The 21,625-nt window shown below is 36.0% G+C and overlaps 1 protein-coding gene across 11 annotated transcripts in view; it reads left to right on the forward strand.

Annotated features, from left to right (window-relative positions):
• Positions 1–21,625, forward strand: part of CENPE (centromere protein E) — a 77,276-nt gene that overhangs the window by 5,409 nt on the left and 50,242 nt on the right. For all 11 annotated transcript variants that reach the window (XM_021100714.2, XM_021100716.2, XM_021100715.2 and 8 more), the window contains exons 5-16: positions 536–655; positions 1,087–1,168; positions 1,328–1,395; positions 1,472–1,537; positions 6,004–6,055; positions 8,383–8,470; positions 8,779–8,908; positions 9,791–9,910; positions 10,790–10,948; positions 14,576–14,720; positions 15,663–15,742; positions 18,009–18,176. In XM_021100714.2, the coding sequence (XP_020956373.2) occupies positions 536–655; positions 1,087–1,168; positions 1,328–1,395; positions 1,472–1,537; positions 6,004–6,055; positions 8,383–8,470; positions 8,779–8,908; positions 9,791–9,910; positions 10,790–10,948; positions 14,576–14,720; positions 15,663–15,742; positions 18,009–18,176 (1,278 nt within the window). The remainder of the gene's footprint in view (positions 1–535; positions 656–1,086; positions 1,169–1,327; positions 1,396–1,471; positions 1,538–6,003; positions 6,056–8,382; positions 8,471–8,778; positions 8,909–9,790; positions 9,911–10,789; positions 10,949–14,575; positions 14,721–15,662; positions 15,743–18,008; positions 18,177–21,625) is intronic.

A 21,625-nucleotide genomic window follows, 5' to 3' on the forward strand; every position in this document is an offset into this window, starting at 1 on the left:
ATCACAGAGGTATTTTGTTCTATTTCTCGTTTCTTTTTCAAAGATAATTTGTTGAAAGACAAATAATGCATGACTTCACTTAAGTGTGGAATTATAAAAAACAAAACAAATGAACACATAAAATAGAAACGGACTTATAGATACAGAGAACAAACAGGGGAGATGGGGAGGAATAAGAGAAGTAGGTAAAGGGGAATAAGGGGTAGAAACTTCCAGTTAGAAAATAAGTGAGTCACAGGGATGAAATGTGCAGCATAGGGAATATAGTCAATAATATTGTAAAAGGTTTGTATTGTGATAGTAACTAAACTTACAATGGTAATCATTTTGAAATATATAGAAATACTGAATCACTGTGTTGTGCTCTAGGAACCAACATAGTGGGATAGGTAACTATAAAGCAACTAAAAAATAAATATTTTTAAATAATTTCTCAAGGAATATTTTAATATTTAATTTGAGCATATAAGCATTCAGTATTTAGTTTTTCGTAATTGGATGGTCTCTGATGTTTTCACATATTTTTGCCTCCTAGTTTCCTGATAGGGAGTTTCTCTTACGTGTGTCTTACATGGAGATATACAATGAAACCATTACAGACTTGCTCTGCGACACTCAAAAAATGAAGCCTTTAGTAATTCGGGAAGATTTCAATGTGAGTAACAGAGTTAACAGGGTTGCTCAAAAATTAGACTTACTTATTGGGAATATTTTTCTTGAACATTTGCCTTGAATTGCTATGTATTTAAAGTGTCTCCTATTACTATGATTTTTTATTTTCTTAAACATTTATAGAGGTCATCTTTTAAGTAATGTGTATAGTTTTAAAATATTGACAGCTATAATATTTTGGTGTAAGTGCCTAAAAAGACGGAAGTATCAGGTTAGAACTTGGTGTGCTTTGGTGCAGGAAATAAAATATAAATATCATAGGTTTACTTGTTATTTTCCTACAGAGTAATAGTCCCCGTTTTCTACTCTTAACTTCTACAATTGAATTCTATAATAGTTTGCACTTCTTTTTGAAATGCAAACTTCTGAGTGACTTATATTTCCCTACTTTTCTCATAATTAAATTTGTTTCAGAGGAATGTGTATGTGGCTGATCTCACAGAAGAAGTTGTTTATACATCAGAAATGGCTTTGAAATGGATCACAAAGGGAGAAAGTAAGACTTTATACTGTATTTCTCCAAAACACTTGTAAAAGCTATTTGATTGAATGTATGTAGGCTTTAAACCACACTTTTTACTTTTAAGTTAAAATAGAAGTATTTTCCTTTGGGTTTTAATATACACCCAATGTGACTTTTTTTTTTTTTTAACAGAGAACAGGCATTATGGAATTACAAAAATGAACCAAAGAAGTAGTCGTTCTCATACCATTTTTAGGATGGTAGGTAATTCTCTCTATATTTGGTCTTTCCAATTAAGAATGCACTAATTTTCTACAAGTTGCCTTTTCTTTCTAGATTTTGGAAAGTAGAGAGAAAGGTGAACCTTCTAATTGTGAAGGATCTGTCAAGGTGTCCCACTTGGTGAGTGTTGATGAATTGTGATAATGTACTATATGGGACAAAAAGTAAAATTTAATGTAGCCGCTGAATGTTTGGTTTTATAAGAACTATTAACTAATTGGCAAAAGCACTTATAAATTGGTCAGTGACATGAGATTACTAGCTGAAATCTAGGAAGAGATCAGAGGATATTTCTTCCTATTATATTATAGCTGCCATCTCCTAAACGTTAGATGTTAGAACTCTAGAAATTGAGGCTTTTCCTAACCAGTAATGGAGGAGGAGTTAGTTAATCTTCGAATTTGGGATGGTTTTTTGGGTGCTTGTGTCATGAGGGGTTTTTTTGGTCTCAGACAATAGAATTGAAGCCTGTGAGATGAACAAAATCCTGCATAAGATAGTTAAAAAATATCACATTATTCAAGAGTGTTTTAGACTGGAAGTCCCTCGAAGGGAAGAGTGATATCTCCATCTTTGTGGCTCCAACCATTGTACTTAGTTTATTTTCAGTACCTGTTTGTTAATAAGTAAATATAAGCATTATGCAAACGTTCCTTCTCATAGGAACTATATCCTTTCCTTTTTTTATGCCTTCTTCCTAAATTCTTTAGCTTGATGTGAGATATGATTTAAGATTACTCTATTGACTTGAAAAACTTTAGGGAGAAAAGTAATAAATCTATAATAAATTTTTTTACTCTCAGAATTTGAAAAATCAGTCATAATTAAACATCTAATTCCAGTTCACCTCAGTTTTACTGTAAAAGTATTAAAATTTATTTTAGTAGATTATTCTTACTTTAATAACAAGAAACATAAAACCTAACTTTTCTTCTGTCTTCTAGACCTGGCCTGTAATGTAGCATTACAGTTTTAGCTTCTCTCTTAATAATTGAGCTTTAATATTCTTGACATATTCAGTAATCCATATGATATGATCCAGATCATATTCTTTGATGCTCTATCATCTAGGGACCACAGATGCCATCTGGTCCACCCCTTCAGCCTTCCCATTTACTCTAAGTATCTTCTTGAAAAGAAGTCTTCCCCAAAGAGTCATATTCTGGCTCTTTGGAGGTTTTCTTTTTTTTGAGTGTGTCCTGGCCCCACCTAATATCCAAATGCTCTTAGCTCCACTCCTTCTCTTTTCCCTTCTGTGCCTTCTTTCCTCCTGCCCTCATAATCAAAACACAGGAATATTTTGTGGTCTTTCTTCCCTTGTTTGCTGTCAGACATTGTTGCCATTTCTGTGTTGATGACAGCCAAGTATTTGCTGTTTCTAAAATCTCTGCGTTCTGGAGTTCCCATTGTGGCGCAGTGGAAATGAATCTGACTAGGAACCTTGAGGTTGCAGGTTTGATCCCTGGCCTCGCTCAGCCAGTCAAAGATCCAGCATTACCATGAGCTGTGGTGTAGGTCACAGAAGCAGCTCAGTTCTGGCATTGCTGTGGCTCTGGTGTTGGCCGGGGGCTATAGCTCCAATTAGACCCATAGCCTAGGGGTCTAATGTTGTGCATGCGGCCCTAAAGAGACAAAAAATAAAGTCTCTAAGTTCTAATTCATGTCTTTCTAAGATTATTATAATTGTGTGTTCCACTGTTATCTCAAACTTCAGTGGCTCCAAAACCAAATTAATTTCTTCCTATCATAGTCAATATCCCTTTTTCTAATAGTATCAATCTTATCCTGGTCACCTAGGCCAGAAACCCAAGTGAATTTTGGCTCATTTTTTCCTGCTTTCTTTTTTGTCCATTCATCACCATTTCTTCCTGATTCCGTCTTTCATCATTCCTGTGGGTGTCATTTAGGTTCTCATCTCTCTTGAGTTATTCTATCATTCTCCTGAACCTGGTCGCTGGGACTCTGGTCTTCCTCTCTTCAGTCTGTTTTGCAGATTTCTAAAGTTGCTAAGCACTGCTTTTGTTGTGGCACTTCCCTGGTCAAGATCGGGTTGCATTTAACCGATCTTTCCTTTTTTTTTTAAGAGCTGCACCCACAGCATATGGAGGTTTCTAGGCTATGGGTCGAATCGGAGCTGTAGCCACTGGCCTATGCCACAGCAACAGCAATGCCAGATCCGAGCCACGTCTGTGACCTACCACAGCTCACGGCAATGCCAGATCCTTAACCTGAGCGAGGCCAGGGATCAAATCTGCGTTGTTATGGATGCTGGTCAAATTCGTTTCCGCTGAGCCACCACAGGAACTCCACATTTAACCAATCTAACTTTACTTCCTTCTGTTCTGCATGAGCTCCTCTCTTATAAACAGGTTGAGCATCTTAGGGCCTTTGAATACTAATGCTTGTACCCATCTTTACACCATAATTCATGCTCTTTCATCACCACTTTACCCCTTTTATTATGTATCCAGGTCCTTTGTAGTAGATACTATATAACAAAGACTAGAGTTCTTTTTCTTTGAATATTTTAGAGAAAGCAGGATCTGAGACAAAACTGTAAAGCAGAAGTACATAATTACCTGCCTACCCCTCAAAGAGAGAGGTGATTTAAATCTCTGACTTTTATTGCATTAAGAATAATTACTGGAGAGTTCCCTTTGTGGCTTAGTGGGTTAAGAACCCAACATAGTGTCTGTGAGGGTGCAGGTTCAATCCCTGACCTCGCTCAGTGGGTCATGGATCTGGCATTGCCGCCAGTTGCAGATGTGGGTCAGATCCAGTGTTGCCATGGCTGTGGCATAGGCCTCAGCTTCAGCTCCACTTTGACCACTGGTCTGGGAACTTCCATATGCTGCAGGTGAGGCCCTAAAAAGGGGGGTTAAAAAGAGAACAATTACTTGGCTCTCAGACTGAAAAAAATAAAGCAGACATCCCTCTGCTACTTACTATCTCCACTGTGACCTCCCTAGCCCAAGCCACCATCATCTGTCATTTTGATTCCTGCACTAGTCTCCTAACTGGGCTCCCTGCTGCCACTCTTGCCTCTCTCCAATTCATTCCCAATTTGTGGGCCATAGTTGATCCTTCAGAAAGTTAAATCCAGATATGTCACTCTTGGGAGTTCTTGTGGTTAACCAACCCGACTAGAATCCATGAGGACACGGGTTCGATCCCTGGTCTTGCTCAGTGGGTTAAGGATTTGGCATTGCCATGAGCTGTGGTGTAGGTCACAGATGCGACTCAGATCCCATGTTGCTGTGGCTCTGGCGTAGGCGAGCGGCTACAGCTCCAATTCAACCCCTAGCCTGGGAACCTCCATATGCCACCAGTGCAGCCCTAAAAGCCAAAAAAAAAAAAAGGTCACTCTTGCTTAAAGCCCTCCATCAGCTTCCCATTGCATTTAGAAAATCCAGAGTTCTTACCCTTTATTTACCCTTGCTGACAAAGCTCTGCATAATCTAACTCCCACTTCCTCTTCTCACACTGTGTTGTCCCACCTTCACTTCACTAACTCTACCATGCTGCTCTTTCTGGTTTTTGAACATATTAAGCTCATTTCTGGTTTGTGACTGGCCATACTGGCTGTTCTTTTAATCTGGACTACTTCTCTTGGTCTTGTATGGCTGCCTCTCTCTTCTGTCATTCCAGATTTTAGCTTAATGGGAAGCCTTCCCCTAGCACCCAATCCAGAGGACCTACTCTGTCCCTTCTTCTTCCCTCTCCTAGGGCTCGTTTAAATTATCTATATTACACTTAGCATGATATGTTTCTTATTTGGTTATCTCTTTATGCCTTCTCAACAACTTCTTCCTCTCCTCATCCCACTTCATATAGACTATAAGGTCTGTGAGGGCAGGGGGCCTTATTTGTCTAGTTCACCGCCTTATCCCCAGAAACTAACTTACTGCCTAAAGCAGAACAGGCACTTTTTTTCAACAATATTTGTGAAATGAAAGAGAGGTCCATGCTTTTAAAGATGCTACAGTATAATCAGAGACAAATGACTAGCTCCATACAATGAGTGGAGCTGTAAGAGTCATATCTGTAATGACCTCTGGGTATACAGTTGAAAGAGCAGTTCTTTCAAGGTATGGGAAGAGGAGGGATAAAATCGGCAAAGCTACATTGAGCAGATAACCTTCACCTTTGGACCTAAATAAAGAGTAGGGTCAGACTAGAACATTACAAGTAAGAAAAAATGGCAGAAGGTAGTGCTTGGAAGTGTAGGAGTACAGGAGGTGTTTAGGATGTAGTGAATAGTTCAGCTAGAGTTAGAAGTAAGTAGTGAGTAGACCTAAGGCTGGAACAACACAAGTGCCACATTGCAAAGAATCACATTTACCACGATAAGGTTTTGAACTTTGTGTAGGATATAGAGCACTCTTCCAGAAGCATTTTGGAGGATATAGTACAAAGGAGGAACAAGATTTCTGTATCAGTTTGACAAGGGAAGACCTAAACACTGGAGTAAGAGATGACAATACAGATGGGATGTTCAAGAAAATTCTGTTTAAAATGTTCTTTTAGTAGTTTGGATTTTATCTCAAGTTACCCTTCCTAAAGGTTTATTTTCATCTGTCTTACAGAATTTGGTTGATCTTGCAGGCAGTGAAAGAGCTGCTCAAACAGGTGCTGAAGGTAATGACAACCATGAAATATGTTAGTCTGAGTGAGTGACTTCACAGAATAAAAGTGCTCATGCATTTTAGAAACTAATAAAGTAATGATAATAATTTTGTGATAGGAGTTCCCATTGTGGTTCAGCAGTAACAAGCCCAGCTAGTATCCAAGAGGATGTGGTTTGATCCCTGTCTTGGCTCAGTGGGTTAAAATAAAAATCTGTTTTTTATTATCAGAATTATTAATGTTTATTATCAGAATTATTAATGTTTTTTATTATCAGAATTATTAATGTTTATCATTAATATAATGATAATAATTATTATCAGAATTATTAATAATTATTAATTATTAATGTTAATTTTTATTATCAGAATTAGTGTATCAATTTTATACGCTACTACCTTTCTGAATTTTCTTACGGATTATGAAAATTTAGATTTTTTTTTAATTTACATTTGTTCAGTTCTATTTATGAAAATTTAGATTTAAAAGTTGCCAAGGGGAAAGGGAAGGGTGTGGGAGGGACTGGGAGCTTGGGGTAAATAGATGCAGAATGTTGCCTTCGGGATGGATTAGCAATGGGATCCTGCAGTGTAGCACTGGGAACTCTGTCTAGTCCCTTATGATGGAACATGTAATGTGAGAAAAAAGAATGTATACATGTAAGTTTAACTGGGTCACCATGCTGTACAGTAGAAAAATATGTATGTATAAACAAATGATAAAAATAAATAAATAGTAGAGACAGGGAAAAAAAGTGATCCAATAAATCTGAAAAAAATAAAACTCTTCAGCCTATGCAAGACAAAAAGGATACTCTAGATATAGTAACAAAGAAAACTGAGTGGCATTTGACCATATCCAAAATATTTTTGGTTCTGTTTTGTCTAATGTTCCTATAAACTTAATATAAGTAATATTGAAGGTATTTTATCTTGCAAATAGCTTCCTACTTGCATGTAATCTCTTGAGGCATGTGTATGCATTTGTGGGAATGATCAAAACTGTACACTGGAGTTAGTTGTAAATTATACTTAGTGTGATGTCCTGCGTGAGATCCTGTGTAGTTCCATACACAAAGAGGCTACAACCGATGATGAACCCTGTAGTGTGTGTATCATTGAATGTTCCCATATCACAGAGTGTGAAAATACAGAAAGTCAAATCCCCTTGGAAAACAAAAACAAAAAGAGAATATTTAGTGTACAAAAACACTCAATTTATGATAATGACTTAAAAGATGTAATACCTAGGAAGAAACTCAGCAAAAATTGGGGCCAAAATAAAGAAAACTTTAAAACAGACTTGAAGGACATAACCAAATACTTAAATGGAAATGCATACTTAAATTGGAAGGTACAAAATCGTAACGAAGTTAAGCCTCTCTCTCTGTTAATTTCCTGCAGCCTGACATAAGCTGCACTTTGTGCAGCTGAGTATGGCCTAGATCCACCAAACCAGTGAATCTTGAGACCTATGAACAGGAAATAAGTGGTTGTTGTTTTAAGCTGACTTGTTAAGCAGCAGTATTGTAGCAATAGCTGAATAATGCACCTGTGAAATACCAGCTATACAGAGTTATTTGTTGCAGTATTTTTTGTATACATGGTAGATTGAAAACCTACTACATAAAATCCCTCAACAGAGTTGATATATAAATAAATTCTAATACATTTATACAGTGGAATTCTGTGCTATGACAAAGACCAGTGTTTATAAATTTATATGTAATATATTGCCAAGTGGGAAAAAAAGTGCAAAATCACGTGTATAGTATGCTACTATTTGTCTAAAAAACAAAGGAAAAATGAGTATATGTGAACTTGTATTTTTAAAAATCTCTAAAAGAATAGGTAATAAATACGGTTTCCCAATAAAGGGGACAGGAACTGGTTGAATGGGGCATAAAAGTAGGAGAGAGCTTTTTCAGGGTACTTTTTTTTCTAAGGTTAGAGTCATGTGAGCATATTAACAATTTTTAAGTGAGAACTTTTTGGTTGTAAGCCTCTGGGAACTAATTTGGTTGTAAGTCTCCAGTTGCCTATATTCAGAGGTTTGGAAAAAAGAGATTGGAAAGGAGGAGTTAGAGGGGCTCTTTCAGGAAATGGGCTTTTCCTCCCTCTTCTTTTCTTTCAGGTGATAAGCTTTCTAACTCACCTAATGGATGGGAGGCTTAAGGGAGAGAACTGCTTAATCAGTGATATTAAAGATGGGCTCATATCTAATACAAAGCATAGACTTTAACATCTGTTCACGTTCTACTTTCTGTCATAATATACTGATACATTCATCATCCAGTAGAGGGTTCAATTTTAGTTTTTATATTTGTTTAATAAATGCAGGTTTGCGACTCAAGGAAGGCTGTAATATAAATCGAAGCTTATTTATTTTGGGACAAGTGATCAAGAAACTTAGTGATGGACAAGTTGGGTAAGTTTGTCCCACTGTACATTTACCTATTAATGCTGAAAATGAAAGTATTTTAGTGACATTAAATATACATTTCTTTTGTATATTTGAAAGCTTTCATGATTCTATAAGTGGCTTCTTATACATATGATTATGCCCTACTAAATTTACTTTCTCTTTTAATTTTGTTAGTAGTTTTGATCTGTCTATGTAACCCATGAAGGATTAATTTTTATAAGTGTCACTATTTTAAGGTTCTACATTAAAAGAACCACTTTTGTTAATTAAAAGTTTTACTCTTTTTCTTTCCAAACTCATTTCTCACTAAGTGGTTTCATAAATTATCGAGATAGCAAATTAACACGAATTCTCCAGAATTCCTTGGGAGGAAATGCAAAAACACGTATTATCTGCACAATTACTCCAGTGTCATTTGATGAAACCCTTACTACTCTCCAGGTGAGTTTGACTTTTATCTTAATATGAGGGGATGTCTTTAAGAAGGAAAAATTACCTACTAAAAATAGGTATAGTTTTTTAAATTGACATAACATACTTGTTAAAATTGATGTGTTGTCTACTAAATAGCATTCCATAATTTTCCCAAAATTCGATCATTCATATCCCACCTTCACTATTATACTGAAATTGACCTGATTTTTTTTTTTAAAAACCCACTTTTATTACTTAATTATGAAAGGAAACTTTATATCAGTCTCATAAATGGAAAAACTAGTATCACTTGCAACAAAGTGACCCAAAAACTATTTGTATGCATTTATAACAAAATAATTTTTAAATTCCTGCCAGCTAATTGTGCCTGCCTTTGCACTGAGCCTAAGGTCTGCATTTTATTTAAAAAAAAAAGAGGGAGCATGATGGGAGATTGTGAATTGTTAATAGAATAGCTATCTCAATGAAGGGCTCAATGTAATACTAATAAACAACTTTATATAGACACTTGAAGTTACTTCTTATACTCTAACAAACATTGCCTTAGTGGCTGTTGGGCACTGGGTCAAAGTGCTGTTAGAGAAACAAAGATAGAAAATAGAGTCCCTGGCTTCACAGAATTTATGGTCTTACAGGGAAGATAAGACCTGTCTTCCAACATGATTGCCTTGGATTAATACTTAAATTGCTAATGAGTAGGATAGGGTTCAATGGAAGGAGGGAGAATTCTGACTAGAATATCACAGGCATTGTTGCAGGGACATAGAATGTCCTCTGTACTCAAAAGTATTAAGCCATCTAGGAAGAGTACTGATATTTCTTTACAAAACTTAATTACAAGAAACTCAAATATTAATTTTTGCGTGTAACACTCATATTTTTTCTCAGTTTGCCAGCACTGCTAAATATATGAAGAATACTCCTTATGTTAATGAGGTATCAAGTGACGAAGCTCTCCTGAAAAGATACAGAAAAGAAATAATGGATCTTAAAAAGCAATTAGAGGAGGTATGTGTGAACCATGTATTTCAGTAAAGAGTAGGGACAGATTTAGAATTGAGATCTGCCTAAATGCCTAGAGATTCTTAAGTCATCAATATCTGAGTTCTGCAACATAAGTTTAAAACAGTTTCAACTAAAAAAGAAATCAGTCATAAAAATTTTAGTTTAATTCACTATAAACTGAAAGACTGATTTCTTGAAATTGAGATTTTTTTCATCTTCAAGGGACACATTTTGATATTTTCAAATGGGCCAGATAGAGATGGTTTTGTGTTGTTGTTTTTTAATTTTCACAAATACCTAGGGAGTTAGTTTTAAAAAGAGAGAGCATGTATAGTTACTTAAAACCACTTTCTATAGTTACCTTGACTTTTTCTTCTAACCCTAAGATAGCAATCTAATAAGACAGCATAATCACTTGTCATTGTAATTTTTTTTTTAACTGTTACGGTCCCCATTTGGTATAAATCTTGCATTTTAGTGATCTTTTTTTAAATGAACTAAAATATCAATTGATAGTCATATGAGAACACCCCTTACTTTGCCGTAGGTATTCAAGTCTCTGCTTTTATGACTTCTGCTTATATTAATTTAGGCAATTAATATAATTGCTTTAGCATATTATAAATAGATTGCTATAATCTTATAAGTGGCATGTAGAATAGTGCCATGAGAAAAAATGTATATTTTATTTGTAGTTTAAGAAATTACTTATTACGGTAACTGCTTATTGATGTTCTATAGGTAGGGTATGTTTTAATTCAATAAAATTAAAATTCTCATAGTTCACATAAAAATTTCTATCCTGTTCTTTTAAGCTATTTTCAAGGTCTTTAAAACCTAGCTGCATATATTAGTAACATAACTGAATATTACATTCTCTAGGTTTCCTTAGAGACTCGGGCCCAGGCAATGGAAAAAGACCAATTGGCCCAACTTTTAGAAGAAAAAGATCTCCTTCAAAAAGTGCAGATTGAGAAAATTCAGAACTTAACAAGAATGCTGGTAACCTCTTCCTCCCTCACATCACAACAGGAATTAAAGGTAAAATTTAAAAGATGACAACTTAAACTTGGTAAACAGAAAATGGAGTAGATAGTCCTATATGTTTACTATATAGTTTTGCCTTTCTTATTGTTTGATACAGTATATGCAAGAAACCCAGAACTTTTTTTTGTGTTTGTCTGTATAGCAACAAAACCGCTAAGAGAAGATGTTCATTAAAAATTCCAGTCCCTGGAGTTCTCTTGTGGCACAGCAGGTTAAGGATCCAGTGTTGTCACTGTTGCACCTTGGGTCGCTGCTATGGCATAGGTTGCATCCCTGGCCTGGCATTCCACATGCTGCAGGCACAGCCAAAAAAAAAAAAACACCAATCCCTGATGTAGAGATCCTAATTCAAGTATTCAAGCTTACCACCTAGGAGTGTTATGGTTTCAGGTATTAAAGTCTTTAATACAGTTTGAGTAAATTTTTGTGTATGGTATGAAAGAGTGGTCCAGTTTCGTTCTTTTGCAAATGGCTGTCCAGTTTTCCCAGCATCATTTACTGGAGATCCTGTCCTTTCCCGAATGTATATTCCTGGTTCCTTTGTTGTAAATTAATCAATCATATGTGTGTAGGATTTATTTCTGGACTCTCTATTCTATTCCATTGGTCTATATATCTGTTTTTATAATAATACCATACATATTGTTTTGATTACTATAGTTTTGTAATGTAGTTTGAGATCAGGACATGTAATGCCTCCAGCTTGCTCTTCTTTCTCAAGATTGCTTTGGCTATTTGGAATCTTGTGGTTTAGAGTCTAGAGTGTTATCAAAGCATCTGTTTGCAATATGCTTCTTAAGAAATCCTAAGGTGGTTAGAAATCATAGGTCTAGAGTATGTGGGAATATTTTCTATTTAAAAAAACAAAAACATTAATATCAGGAGTTTGATCTAGAATGTAATTCATAGTGGTCAATATTCCAGCCTATAATTGATGGTTTTTTGCTTTTACTAGTTTTATGGATTTATATATCCATCAGATATTTTTTAAAGAGGATAGCGTCTAGAGTTGAATTGTTTGGGTTTGAATCCCAGTTCCTAACACTTGACCTTGAGCAATTTCTCAGTACACTTTGCTGCTGCAATTTCCCTATCCGTGATATATAGCTTAATCCCCACCTCATAGGACTGTTGTGAGGATTAAGTGAAGTAACATACAGTGTGTGCTTAACATTATACTTGCCATTCAGCAAACCCTCAGTAAATATATGCTATTAAGATTATTATTAATAAATACTGTGTTCAGATCACTACACTGAGTCTATAGAAGACACTCAAAATCTGTTTGTTGACTGAATGATGAGTAGGAAATAGCCCAGTGGAAGGTATAGGGAATAATGTTTCAGGAAGACATTTACATGTACCAAAGCTTGAAGTTGTGGAAAAATAGTATGTTTCTTGGACTTTTTGGGTGGAGGGGCATTTTAAACCACATTGAAGAATTTGAATGTTGTATTATGCTAAGGACAAGGAAAAGCCTTATATGGAACATAATCAGAATTGAATTTTGTAAAGGTGTGGCTGCTGTGTGTATCGATTGATTGGGCCTCTGCAAGCAGTGTGACTCTGGAGATGGAAAAGGTTGGCTAAATTGGAGAGCTATTTGGGGGGTAGACTCAACAGGACTTTACAGCTGGTTAGATGTGGGGGCGGGGAAAGCAGAGAAAAAGAGGTATCCAGAATGACTTGCATTACTAGGCTTGCTGGGTGACAGTAGCGTATTCACCGAGTTGAGCAGTGGAGCTGCTCAGTTTTTGGTTCAGGGCATCTCCATCTTAAAATGTCAGGCAGTTGAAAATGTGAAAGGTCTGAGATGGAGATAACAATTTGGGCAGATACAGTTTGAAGTCTAGGAATGGTTGAGCTTGTTCTCAGCATGTTGAGAATGGAAAGATCAGAGGATCAAACACAAAACCCCAAGAAATAACTTTTTAGGTAAAGACAGAAGAAAAGAATCCCTAAGGGAGCCCACATTTAGCTCTAGAGTTTAGAAGGAAACCACTTGAATGTGGTAACTAAGCAGGGGAGAGTATTTCAGAGAGGTAGTTGTCAGCAGTGTCATACTCTGCTGAAAAGTTAAATAAGGTACACATAGACAAAAATGCTTAGGCGTTGGAACCAAGAAGCTCATTTGCAAAAGCAGTTTGACTTGGTATCGGTAGTGAAAGGCACTTTGCAAGTGGACTGAGATGGCGTGAAGGGATGGGACCTTGAATACGAGTGGAAGCATCTGGCTTTAGAATGATGAACACCTCTTCATTATAACATGAACAGAGGAAAAGATAGGCATCAGTGCAAGTAATACTTTTGTAAGTTTAAGCTTACTATTTTCTTAGTAAAATGAAGATTTAATTTTTCTGCTATGACGGCAGAAGATGGTGGAGACACAAGTTTGTAGACATGCTAAGAGTTTGAAATAGTGTAGCTTTACAGGGAATGGAAAAGAAGGCCAGAAAAGGGGAGAGGAGTCCTTCCGGGCAGCATTAAGGACCTCGGTGATGGTGGCAGCCTGTCCTCCAACTTTGTGGCCCTGGCAGTATTCAGGAGGCTGATAAAGCCTCAGAAAGCAGTATAATTCTCCCAAGTGTACTGTGTTGAGATAGGTATGGGAAACAGAGACTCGGTCAAATAATTGAGGTGTTTGACCCAAAAATATGACTAAAGTGACAGCCTATGGAATTTAAGATGATGGGATGTGACAAGCATCTTTCTTTCTTAGGAAGAAAATAAGGTACCTCTTAAGCTAAATAGCTGTAATGGGATTAACTGGATCAAGGAAGTAGAAGAATAGCAATTTAGTAAGAACAGAAGGTCTGGATTTATGAGTTTGAGATCATGAAAAGGTCCAGAGTGGCTTTGGGAGCACATGGAGTTGAGCCTTAGGTCATTGGAGTCAGGAATTTATACACAATTGGGTTTTTGAAGAGCAGGCTGTGGAAAGGGCTGGCCATTTCAAGCAGAAGGGTAGTATGTGGTAGAGGCATGAAAGCATGCAGTATATTCAGGGGACAGCAGATAATTTGAGAGTCACTGAGGTAGAATGATTGGTGTTTAGGCTCTGAGGTTACAGACATAGGCTCAGCCACCGCTCTCAACTTCTTCCAACTCTTTGGACACTCAGCTCATCTATAAAATAGGTGTAGTAATAGAGGAAGCAAATAAGTAGGCTTGAGGAGCTGGGAGCAAGGAGCTAGGGAAGATGACAGATGAGCAGATAACTGAGGGAGCTGAACTGCGTACCCAAAGATGGTTTGGGTAGTTATGGTCATGGCAGCAACAGCTATCCCTTCTGTGTCACACCAGATTACTTGAAGGGTTGTGGCTCAGCTGATTTCTTTCAGTTACGTTCCAGAAAAGCTTTATAAGTAAACCTTCAAATAAAAAAAATGTAAAATTTAAATGTTTCATCAAATTTATTTTGGAGTTAAACACTGATTTGAAAAGTTTGTGTATGTTTTCTTATCTCAGGATATCCTTAAACTGATAAGATATTAAACTAGGCTTAATAAAAATTCTACCAAGTCAGTGTTTTGTTTTGTTTTTAAATGGAAAATAGTTCCCTGTTTTTATAATGTTTGAGCCAAGATCTCTGTGAGGTAATTTTGATTTCTTTCTCTTTAGGCTAAAAAAAAACGAAGAGTCACTTGGTGCCTTGGCAAAATTAACAAAATGAAGGACTCAAAATATGTAAATGAATTTAATATGCCATTGAATATAACAACAAGAACCCATAAGGCTGCTGTAAGTTTAGGAGAGATTGATGAATGTGAGTACTTTTTCAATTACTTTTAATTATAAAAGCATCCCTATAGAGATTTTATTTGTAACTTAGTTAATGTGATAAACATGTTTAAATAAAATGTATTTTAGATGTAATTACAATGGAAATGATAAAAATAAATAATTTTAAGAAGGTGAACATTCATGAAGTTCTTTATTATTTCCAGATGTCTTTTCTTTTTCTTTTTTTTTTTTTATTTTTTGTCTTTTTAGGGCTGCAAATGTGGAATATGGAGTTCCCAGGCTAGGTGTTGAATTGGAGCTGTAACTGCTGGCCCACACAGTAGCCACAGCAACACCAGATCAGAGCCACGACTGCTATGTACACCACAGCTCACGGCAACGCTGGATCCCTAACCCACTGAGCAAAGCCAGGGATCACACCTGCATCCTCATGGTTACTAGTCAGATTCATTTCTGTTGAGCCATGATGGGAACTTTTATTTTTCCGTATCTCTTAAGAATGATGCACTATAGCTGAAACATAGGAGACATAATTTTATTGTATGTTCTTGTTCTAACCATTATCCATTTAGTTTCCATCTAACATCAGCCTTAAACTTTGCTAATCTTGAAAGAGTGGTATTTACATAGGAAGCTGTTTCAAAATTATGTCTCCAGTATTGTTACAAGTTCTTTTAGGGGCATTTTAAAATCTACATGACATAAACCTCAGATTTAGGATTTATCCCTTCTGTCTATATTGTGTTAAGGATACCTATATTTTATCATTCATTCTAACCAGTGGTCTTAATTTACACAGTAATATAAATGATCACATCTGTTATTATATTCTTGGTATTCATACTGTCACCACATATTAGCTAATTTGAGTTTATTACCTCTGATCAGAATTTTTTTAGTCCTTTGAGTTTTAAGGAACTTAATAACATGTCTATGGATAAATTTCTTTTCCCTCTAATTGTAGCTCTCTGTTCAGAGTCTGATGTTTTCAGTAACACATTAACTGAGATAGAGTGGAATCCAGCAACAAAGCTACTAAGTCAGGTAACTTCAATGAATCTTACAGGACATTATCCTTTTACTCTTTTAAGTTCGTTTGTTATTGGTATTTATTGTTGTTGTCTGACTTAATTTCAGTAACAATGTTGGCTCTAACTAAGTCTTCTAGTTCTTTGCCAACAGATCTTGGTATCTATGGGGTTTTTTTGTTTTTTGTTTTTTTTAAGTTTCTGTTTTGACTTGGGCAGTCCACTGGGGTAAAAAGGGCTAATTTTTAGTGTCAAAATTCTCAGGCACATATTAGAAGAATGATACACATTTGAGAGGGGTAAGATTAGCAAATAATTCTGAAAAATAAAAGTAAATGTATATTATATTACCACAACCTTAAGAAATAAGGAATACATTAGTAAGGAATAATTAGTCAGTACATTAGTAAGTTTAAATTCCATGTTTACTTTCTGTGGGGAGCCGAGGAGATGCAAGGACTGAGGAAAAGGACCTTGCCTGATGGCAGAAAAACCTGAAGGCAAGTTCCTAACCAAGGAAGGGAGCTCACCTGAACAGTACATGCCGAAGGTGGGCCTCTGGACAGGATAAAAGCTCACCTGAAGGGTACAAGCCGAAGGATAAAAAGCCTGCCTGAATGGTGCATGCCGAAGGTAGACCTCTAGTCGGGATGAAAGCCTGCCTGCATGGTACTAGCCGAGGGCAGGCCTCAGGTTACACAGCTCTCATTTTGATGTTGATGGGGAAGAATTGGGGCTTTCCTGGGAAAACAATTTCCATGTTTGCGCTGGAGAGCCTGGATTGTTTCTCTGGTGACCTAGTCTTTCCTGCTGTTTCACTTGCTATTCAGTTTTCCTCAGTCTTTCCTGATTATTTACTTATTATTCTTATTTTCCTGTGGTGATTTGTGATTTAACAAAGTTACAACAATAATATAATAAAAATTTCATCCTGAAGGACTTTCGCCTATTCATATCCAACTTAATTAATATATAGTGTTTATCTACTGACTAGTTATATAGTAAATTTCGGAGTTAGGATTTTAATGAGGTTCACAGAAGTTAGACATATATTATCCAAGAAACCTAGCTGTGAGTTTTGTCCTTGATTTTAAAAGCTTTTAAGTGAGAGCTAGCTTAGTTAAATTGGTTTATATTTACTTACACTATCTTCCTACCATTAAGCTTTGAAGATAAGCACCAGTCTACAAACAAGGTTTGTGAATGCCAAATTCTTGTGTCTATGGCCTCTTCAAAGTACTCACTAAGTTTAGTTAAGATAGAGATCTTAAAACATGGTGTATAGCTGCTATACCTTGTAATACCAATGTACTTTTAACACTGTGATGTCATCTGTAGTGAAAAACTGTCTATGTAATCAACCACTGTTGCCAATAAAGTTTGAGCAGTCCAGCGCCCTGAAAGAAGGGACAAAGAGGCTGTCTCCATATTTGTACATTCGCCGACGCCGTCCATCTTCTTCGGGAAAGTGTACACTCCCTGGCCGCCGGAGCTGGCCTCCGGCAACTTTCTAGGCTGTTAATGTGCAAAGAAATATAGTATAGTTTTACAAATATATTTGTTAAAGAAAACTTTGTTTTTTGGAATAAAATTGTGATTCTTAGGAATTATTATCATTAGCTAACCATTGTAATTAGTTATGATTAGTTAAGTATTTAGATAAAGTGCTTTTGTGTCCCTAAAACATATTCTAGAAGTTTGTTGTTTTTTTGAAAACCTGTGGTATTAGTTTCTGTTTTTAACTCATGGTTTAACTGTTTCACATAATAGTATAGAAAGCAGAAATAGACCTCTTTTGAGTATAGTAAAACCTAGCAGCCACTAGAGTTTTAAAGGTCAGTAAAAAATTCTTCAGTTTCATTTTTAAAATTCAGAGCTATGTGAGAAATAACATAGTAGTCAAACAGGTGGAGAATTTAATTACCAGCTTTATTCCTAAGGAGCTTAAGGATCTGTATTCTGTTATGAGCCCTACTTCTTATTTCTGACTCAGCTTTTCCAATCAGGCATAGGCAGAACACTTGGTTATAGGATTGTTTTTTTAAATTATACCCCTTTCAAAATAGTCTTCTAAGTTAGTTTACCAAAATGCAGACCGTTTATTTTATTCTAGATCAATCTAGACCATTAAAAAGATACTGAGGAAGAAAATGGCTTATTTAAACTGACAAATGATTCAAGGTTAAATTAATTATTTGACTAATGCAAATTTTAGTTAAGGAAACAAAGAATACATGATTTGAATTTTTTCTGACTTGAAAATTTGGTTTTCTTTACAACAGGAAAACTTAGAAAGTGAGTTGAGTTCACTTCGTGCTAACTACGATAATCTGGTATTAGACTATGAACAACTAAGAAGAGAAAATGAAGAAATGGAGTTGAAATTAAAAGAAAAGAATGATTTGGATGAATTTGAGGCTCTAGAAAGAAAAGCAGAAAAAGATCAAGAGGTAAAAGATGTGGAAATGTGGAACTAAACTGAAACTACATGTTTAAAAGACGTATCATTCTCCTAAAGATACTTACTTCTAAGGTTGAGATATTGAGGATCCAACCATTTTCCGTACATATACACAATTTAGAGACTTTGAGAAATAATTAATTCATTTATAATGTTTTAAAACTAGTTATATTTGTTTCACTTGTGTTTATGCACAAGAAGAAATTAAAAACATCTTTAGGAAGGTTTGGTGAATCTGCTTACTAATGGATTTGTCTTGAAGAAATGATTTCCTGTAATTGTATATTAACAATATTTAATTTGTTGATCATATCAGAAATGTTGCCTAGTACACTGCCATTTCCTATGGAGATCAGCATGATTTTTAATATCTAGATGAATGTTTTTACATATGGATACTACCTATTAATGGATTTTATTTTCTTTAGGAAGTAAATCCCTAAATAGCCAGACCATTATTAAAATAGCTGGGGAAGTTAAATTTGCATTTTTTTTCACATAAGAAAGTTACTGTGAAAATTAGAATAACTAATACTAAAGAGTTTTAATGGAATTTTTAGAAATGAAATGGATCACATATATTTTTTAACTATATAGTGTTAGGTTACATGTTAAAAGAACCTAATTCAGAAATCATCAGACTTTGGGGACCTGGAAGCTATCCAAAGAGTCAAGAGATTTCTTAGTGTAGAGAGTCTTTAACCTAGAGTTCATAAACACTGTAATATGTTATATAATTTGGAGTGCATATTTAATTTTCTGGAAGAAAGAACCCATAGCTGTGATCAGACTTGTGTCATGATGCATGAATCCCCTCAAAAATAAGAGCCAATGTTTTGGTGTAGTTAAATTATGAGCTAATTGGCAGCTACTTCTCAGATTTCTGTATGGATAGCCCAAAGAGACATAATCCTTTACCTCAGTATTCTTGTTTAGTTTCTCACCCATTTTTCTTTTTTAAAAAGAAAAAAGAATTCTGTACCAAAACTATTATTTCTGTTTTACCTACAAATTAAATTTACTCCTGCCTTTCATAGGTATTATATCTTGAGAAGCAAAAGTCTGTAAGTTCTTCACAGAGTTTGACTTAATTTGTTTTAAAATATGTGTGTTCACAAAATGTAAAATGCCATGAAAAGGATGCCATACACCCACAATAAACTGGTTTTATTTAGAGGGGTATGCTAATGTTATGATTAAGAGCATTGTCTCTGGAGCAGACTACCTGGAATGAAGCCCCAGTTTTGCTGTCTACCAGCTTACCGCAGCTTGAAGCCTGGCGTGAATTATTGGCAGGACTTGAGCAAGTCATCAAATCTCTCAAGGCTTACTTTCTGCATCTCTTCCCCCTTGGAGTAAGATTAGGGGATTGCCAAGTCCCCTTCTAACTCCAAAATTTCATCTGATTTTCTGTATATATCTTACAAATGATGTGACGTAAAATTAACTTCGGGTGTATGTATAGCAATAATTCTCTAATTTTTCTTACATCACATATATTCAGTGTAGCTCACTGAGTTGACTCACACACAAAAAGATTATGACATAACACAGAATATATGCCTAGAATCTCACATCTCAATTTTTTTTTCCTTTTTGTAGTTAAGGGGGGAAACAATCCTGTTTTTACCTGGGCACAAATTGAAATTCTGGGTTCTGTGAGGTAACCTAAAAGATTAAATAATTAAAACTTACTCTGGGGAGTTCCCACTGTGGCGCAGTGGAAACGAATCTGATTAGTATCCGTGAGGATGCACGTTCAATCCTGGCCTGGCTCAGTGGGTTAAGGATCCAGCATTGCTGTGAGCTGTGATGTAGATCGCAGATGCAGCTCGGATCCCACGTTGCTGTGGCCACAGCATAAGCCGGCAGCTGTAGCTCCAGTTCGACCCCTAGCCTGGGAACTTCATGTGCTGTGGGTGTAGCCCTAAAAAGCAAAAAAAATTAATTCGTTCAGAGATAGTTTTGCAATGTCCATTCCATGTTAAACTAGAAATACAAGTCTATGTGTATGCCTTGAAATATATTCTAAAACCTAGATTTAGGGTAAAGGCTTAACCAAAAAAGAAGTATAAGTCAAATTATGGCCTTAAGACATGTGACCATTGCCCTGGTTTGCCAAAGCGTTTTCTCAAAAATCACCAAAGCCGTGAATAATTTTCAAGTGGGGATACAATAATATAAGATATCTAAATAGTAATTTTAGAGAAAGGAATAGACAAGGTCAAATATTATTAGGGAATAAGAGAAATTTCATTCCTGCCTATTTTAATTTGATTTAATTTTATAGTTCCACAACTTGGAGATTTTTGTCCTAAGTTAATTAAATATTTCACTTCACCTGCTGAAAATTACAGTTGAAATATACAATGTTTTATGTAGCAACTTACAATCCATAACAATGGATTAACTTTTTCTTTTTTTTTTTTTGATCTTTTTGTCCTTTTAGGGCTGCACCCACGGCATATGGAGGTTCCCAGGCTAGGGGTCTAATCGGAGCTGTTGCTGCCAGCCTTTGCCAGAGCCACAGCAATCCCAGATCTGAGCCAAGTCTGTGACCTCCACAGCTCACGGGCAACGCCAGATCCTTAACGCACGGAGCAAGGCCAGGGAACTAACCCGCAACCTCATGGTTCCTAGTCGGATTCATTTCTGCTGAGCCACGACGGGAACTCCACGATGGATTAACTTTTGATGATATTGTATGTTTATGTTCTTCATCTTAAACATTACATCATTGGGAGAATATACTCAGATCTTTACAATCTTTCTGTTTAGGTGAACCGGTACTTAAAATGAAGAGCTATTTCAAATAAGTAGGAGAACTTTTCTTTCGTAATGTTCTCAAAAATTGAGATTGATTTAGTTTTTCATTTCTGGTGAATGTGATTTTCTTGCGCAAAAATTACAAAGTTGGTTTTCCTTGCACAAAAGTTAGAAACAGAAGAAAAGGCAAAAGAGCCAACTTAATTCATAACCAATTCAGATGTTAAACTTTGCTGAACAATGAGGTAACCACTAAATCATATATGGCATTCAGTTAGTTGAAATAGGGCCAGTCTCAATTGACTTATGTATGAAAAAAGGAATATGAAATATTGCATTAATTTTTTAGTATTGCTTACATGAAGAAATGGTATTTTGGATGTAGTAGGTTAGATGAAGTACATATATTAAAATTAATTTTGTCTGTTCTTTTTTTATTTTTTGTCTTTTTAGGGCCACACCCATGGCATATGGAGGTTCCCAGGCCAGGGGTCTAATCGGAGCTATAGCTGCTGACCTACTCAGCAGCCACAGGAACTCCAGATCCCCGGCACTGCAGCTCACGGCAACACCAGATCCCCAACCCACTGAGTGAGGCCAAGGATCGAACCCACGCCCTCATGGATAGTAGCCAGATTCACTTCTGCTGAGCCACAATGGGAATCTTTGCCT

The sequence above is a fragment of the Sus scrofa genome, chromosome 8 (assembly GCF_054392235.1).
Source record: "Sus scrofa isolate SSC_HxYL_T2T_F1_AM1 chromosome 8, Sscrofa_HxYL_maternal_Yorkshire_Landrace_v2.0, whole genome shotgun sequence".
NCBI lineage: Eukaryota > Metazoa > Chordata > Mammalia > Artiodactyla > Suidae > Sus > Sus scrofa.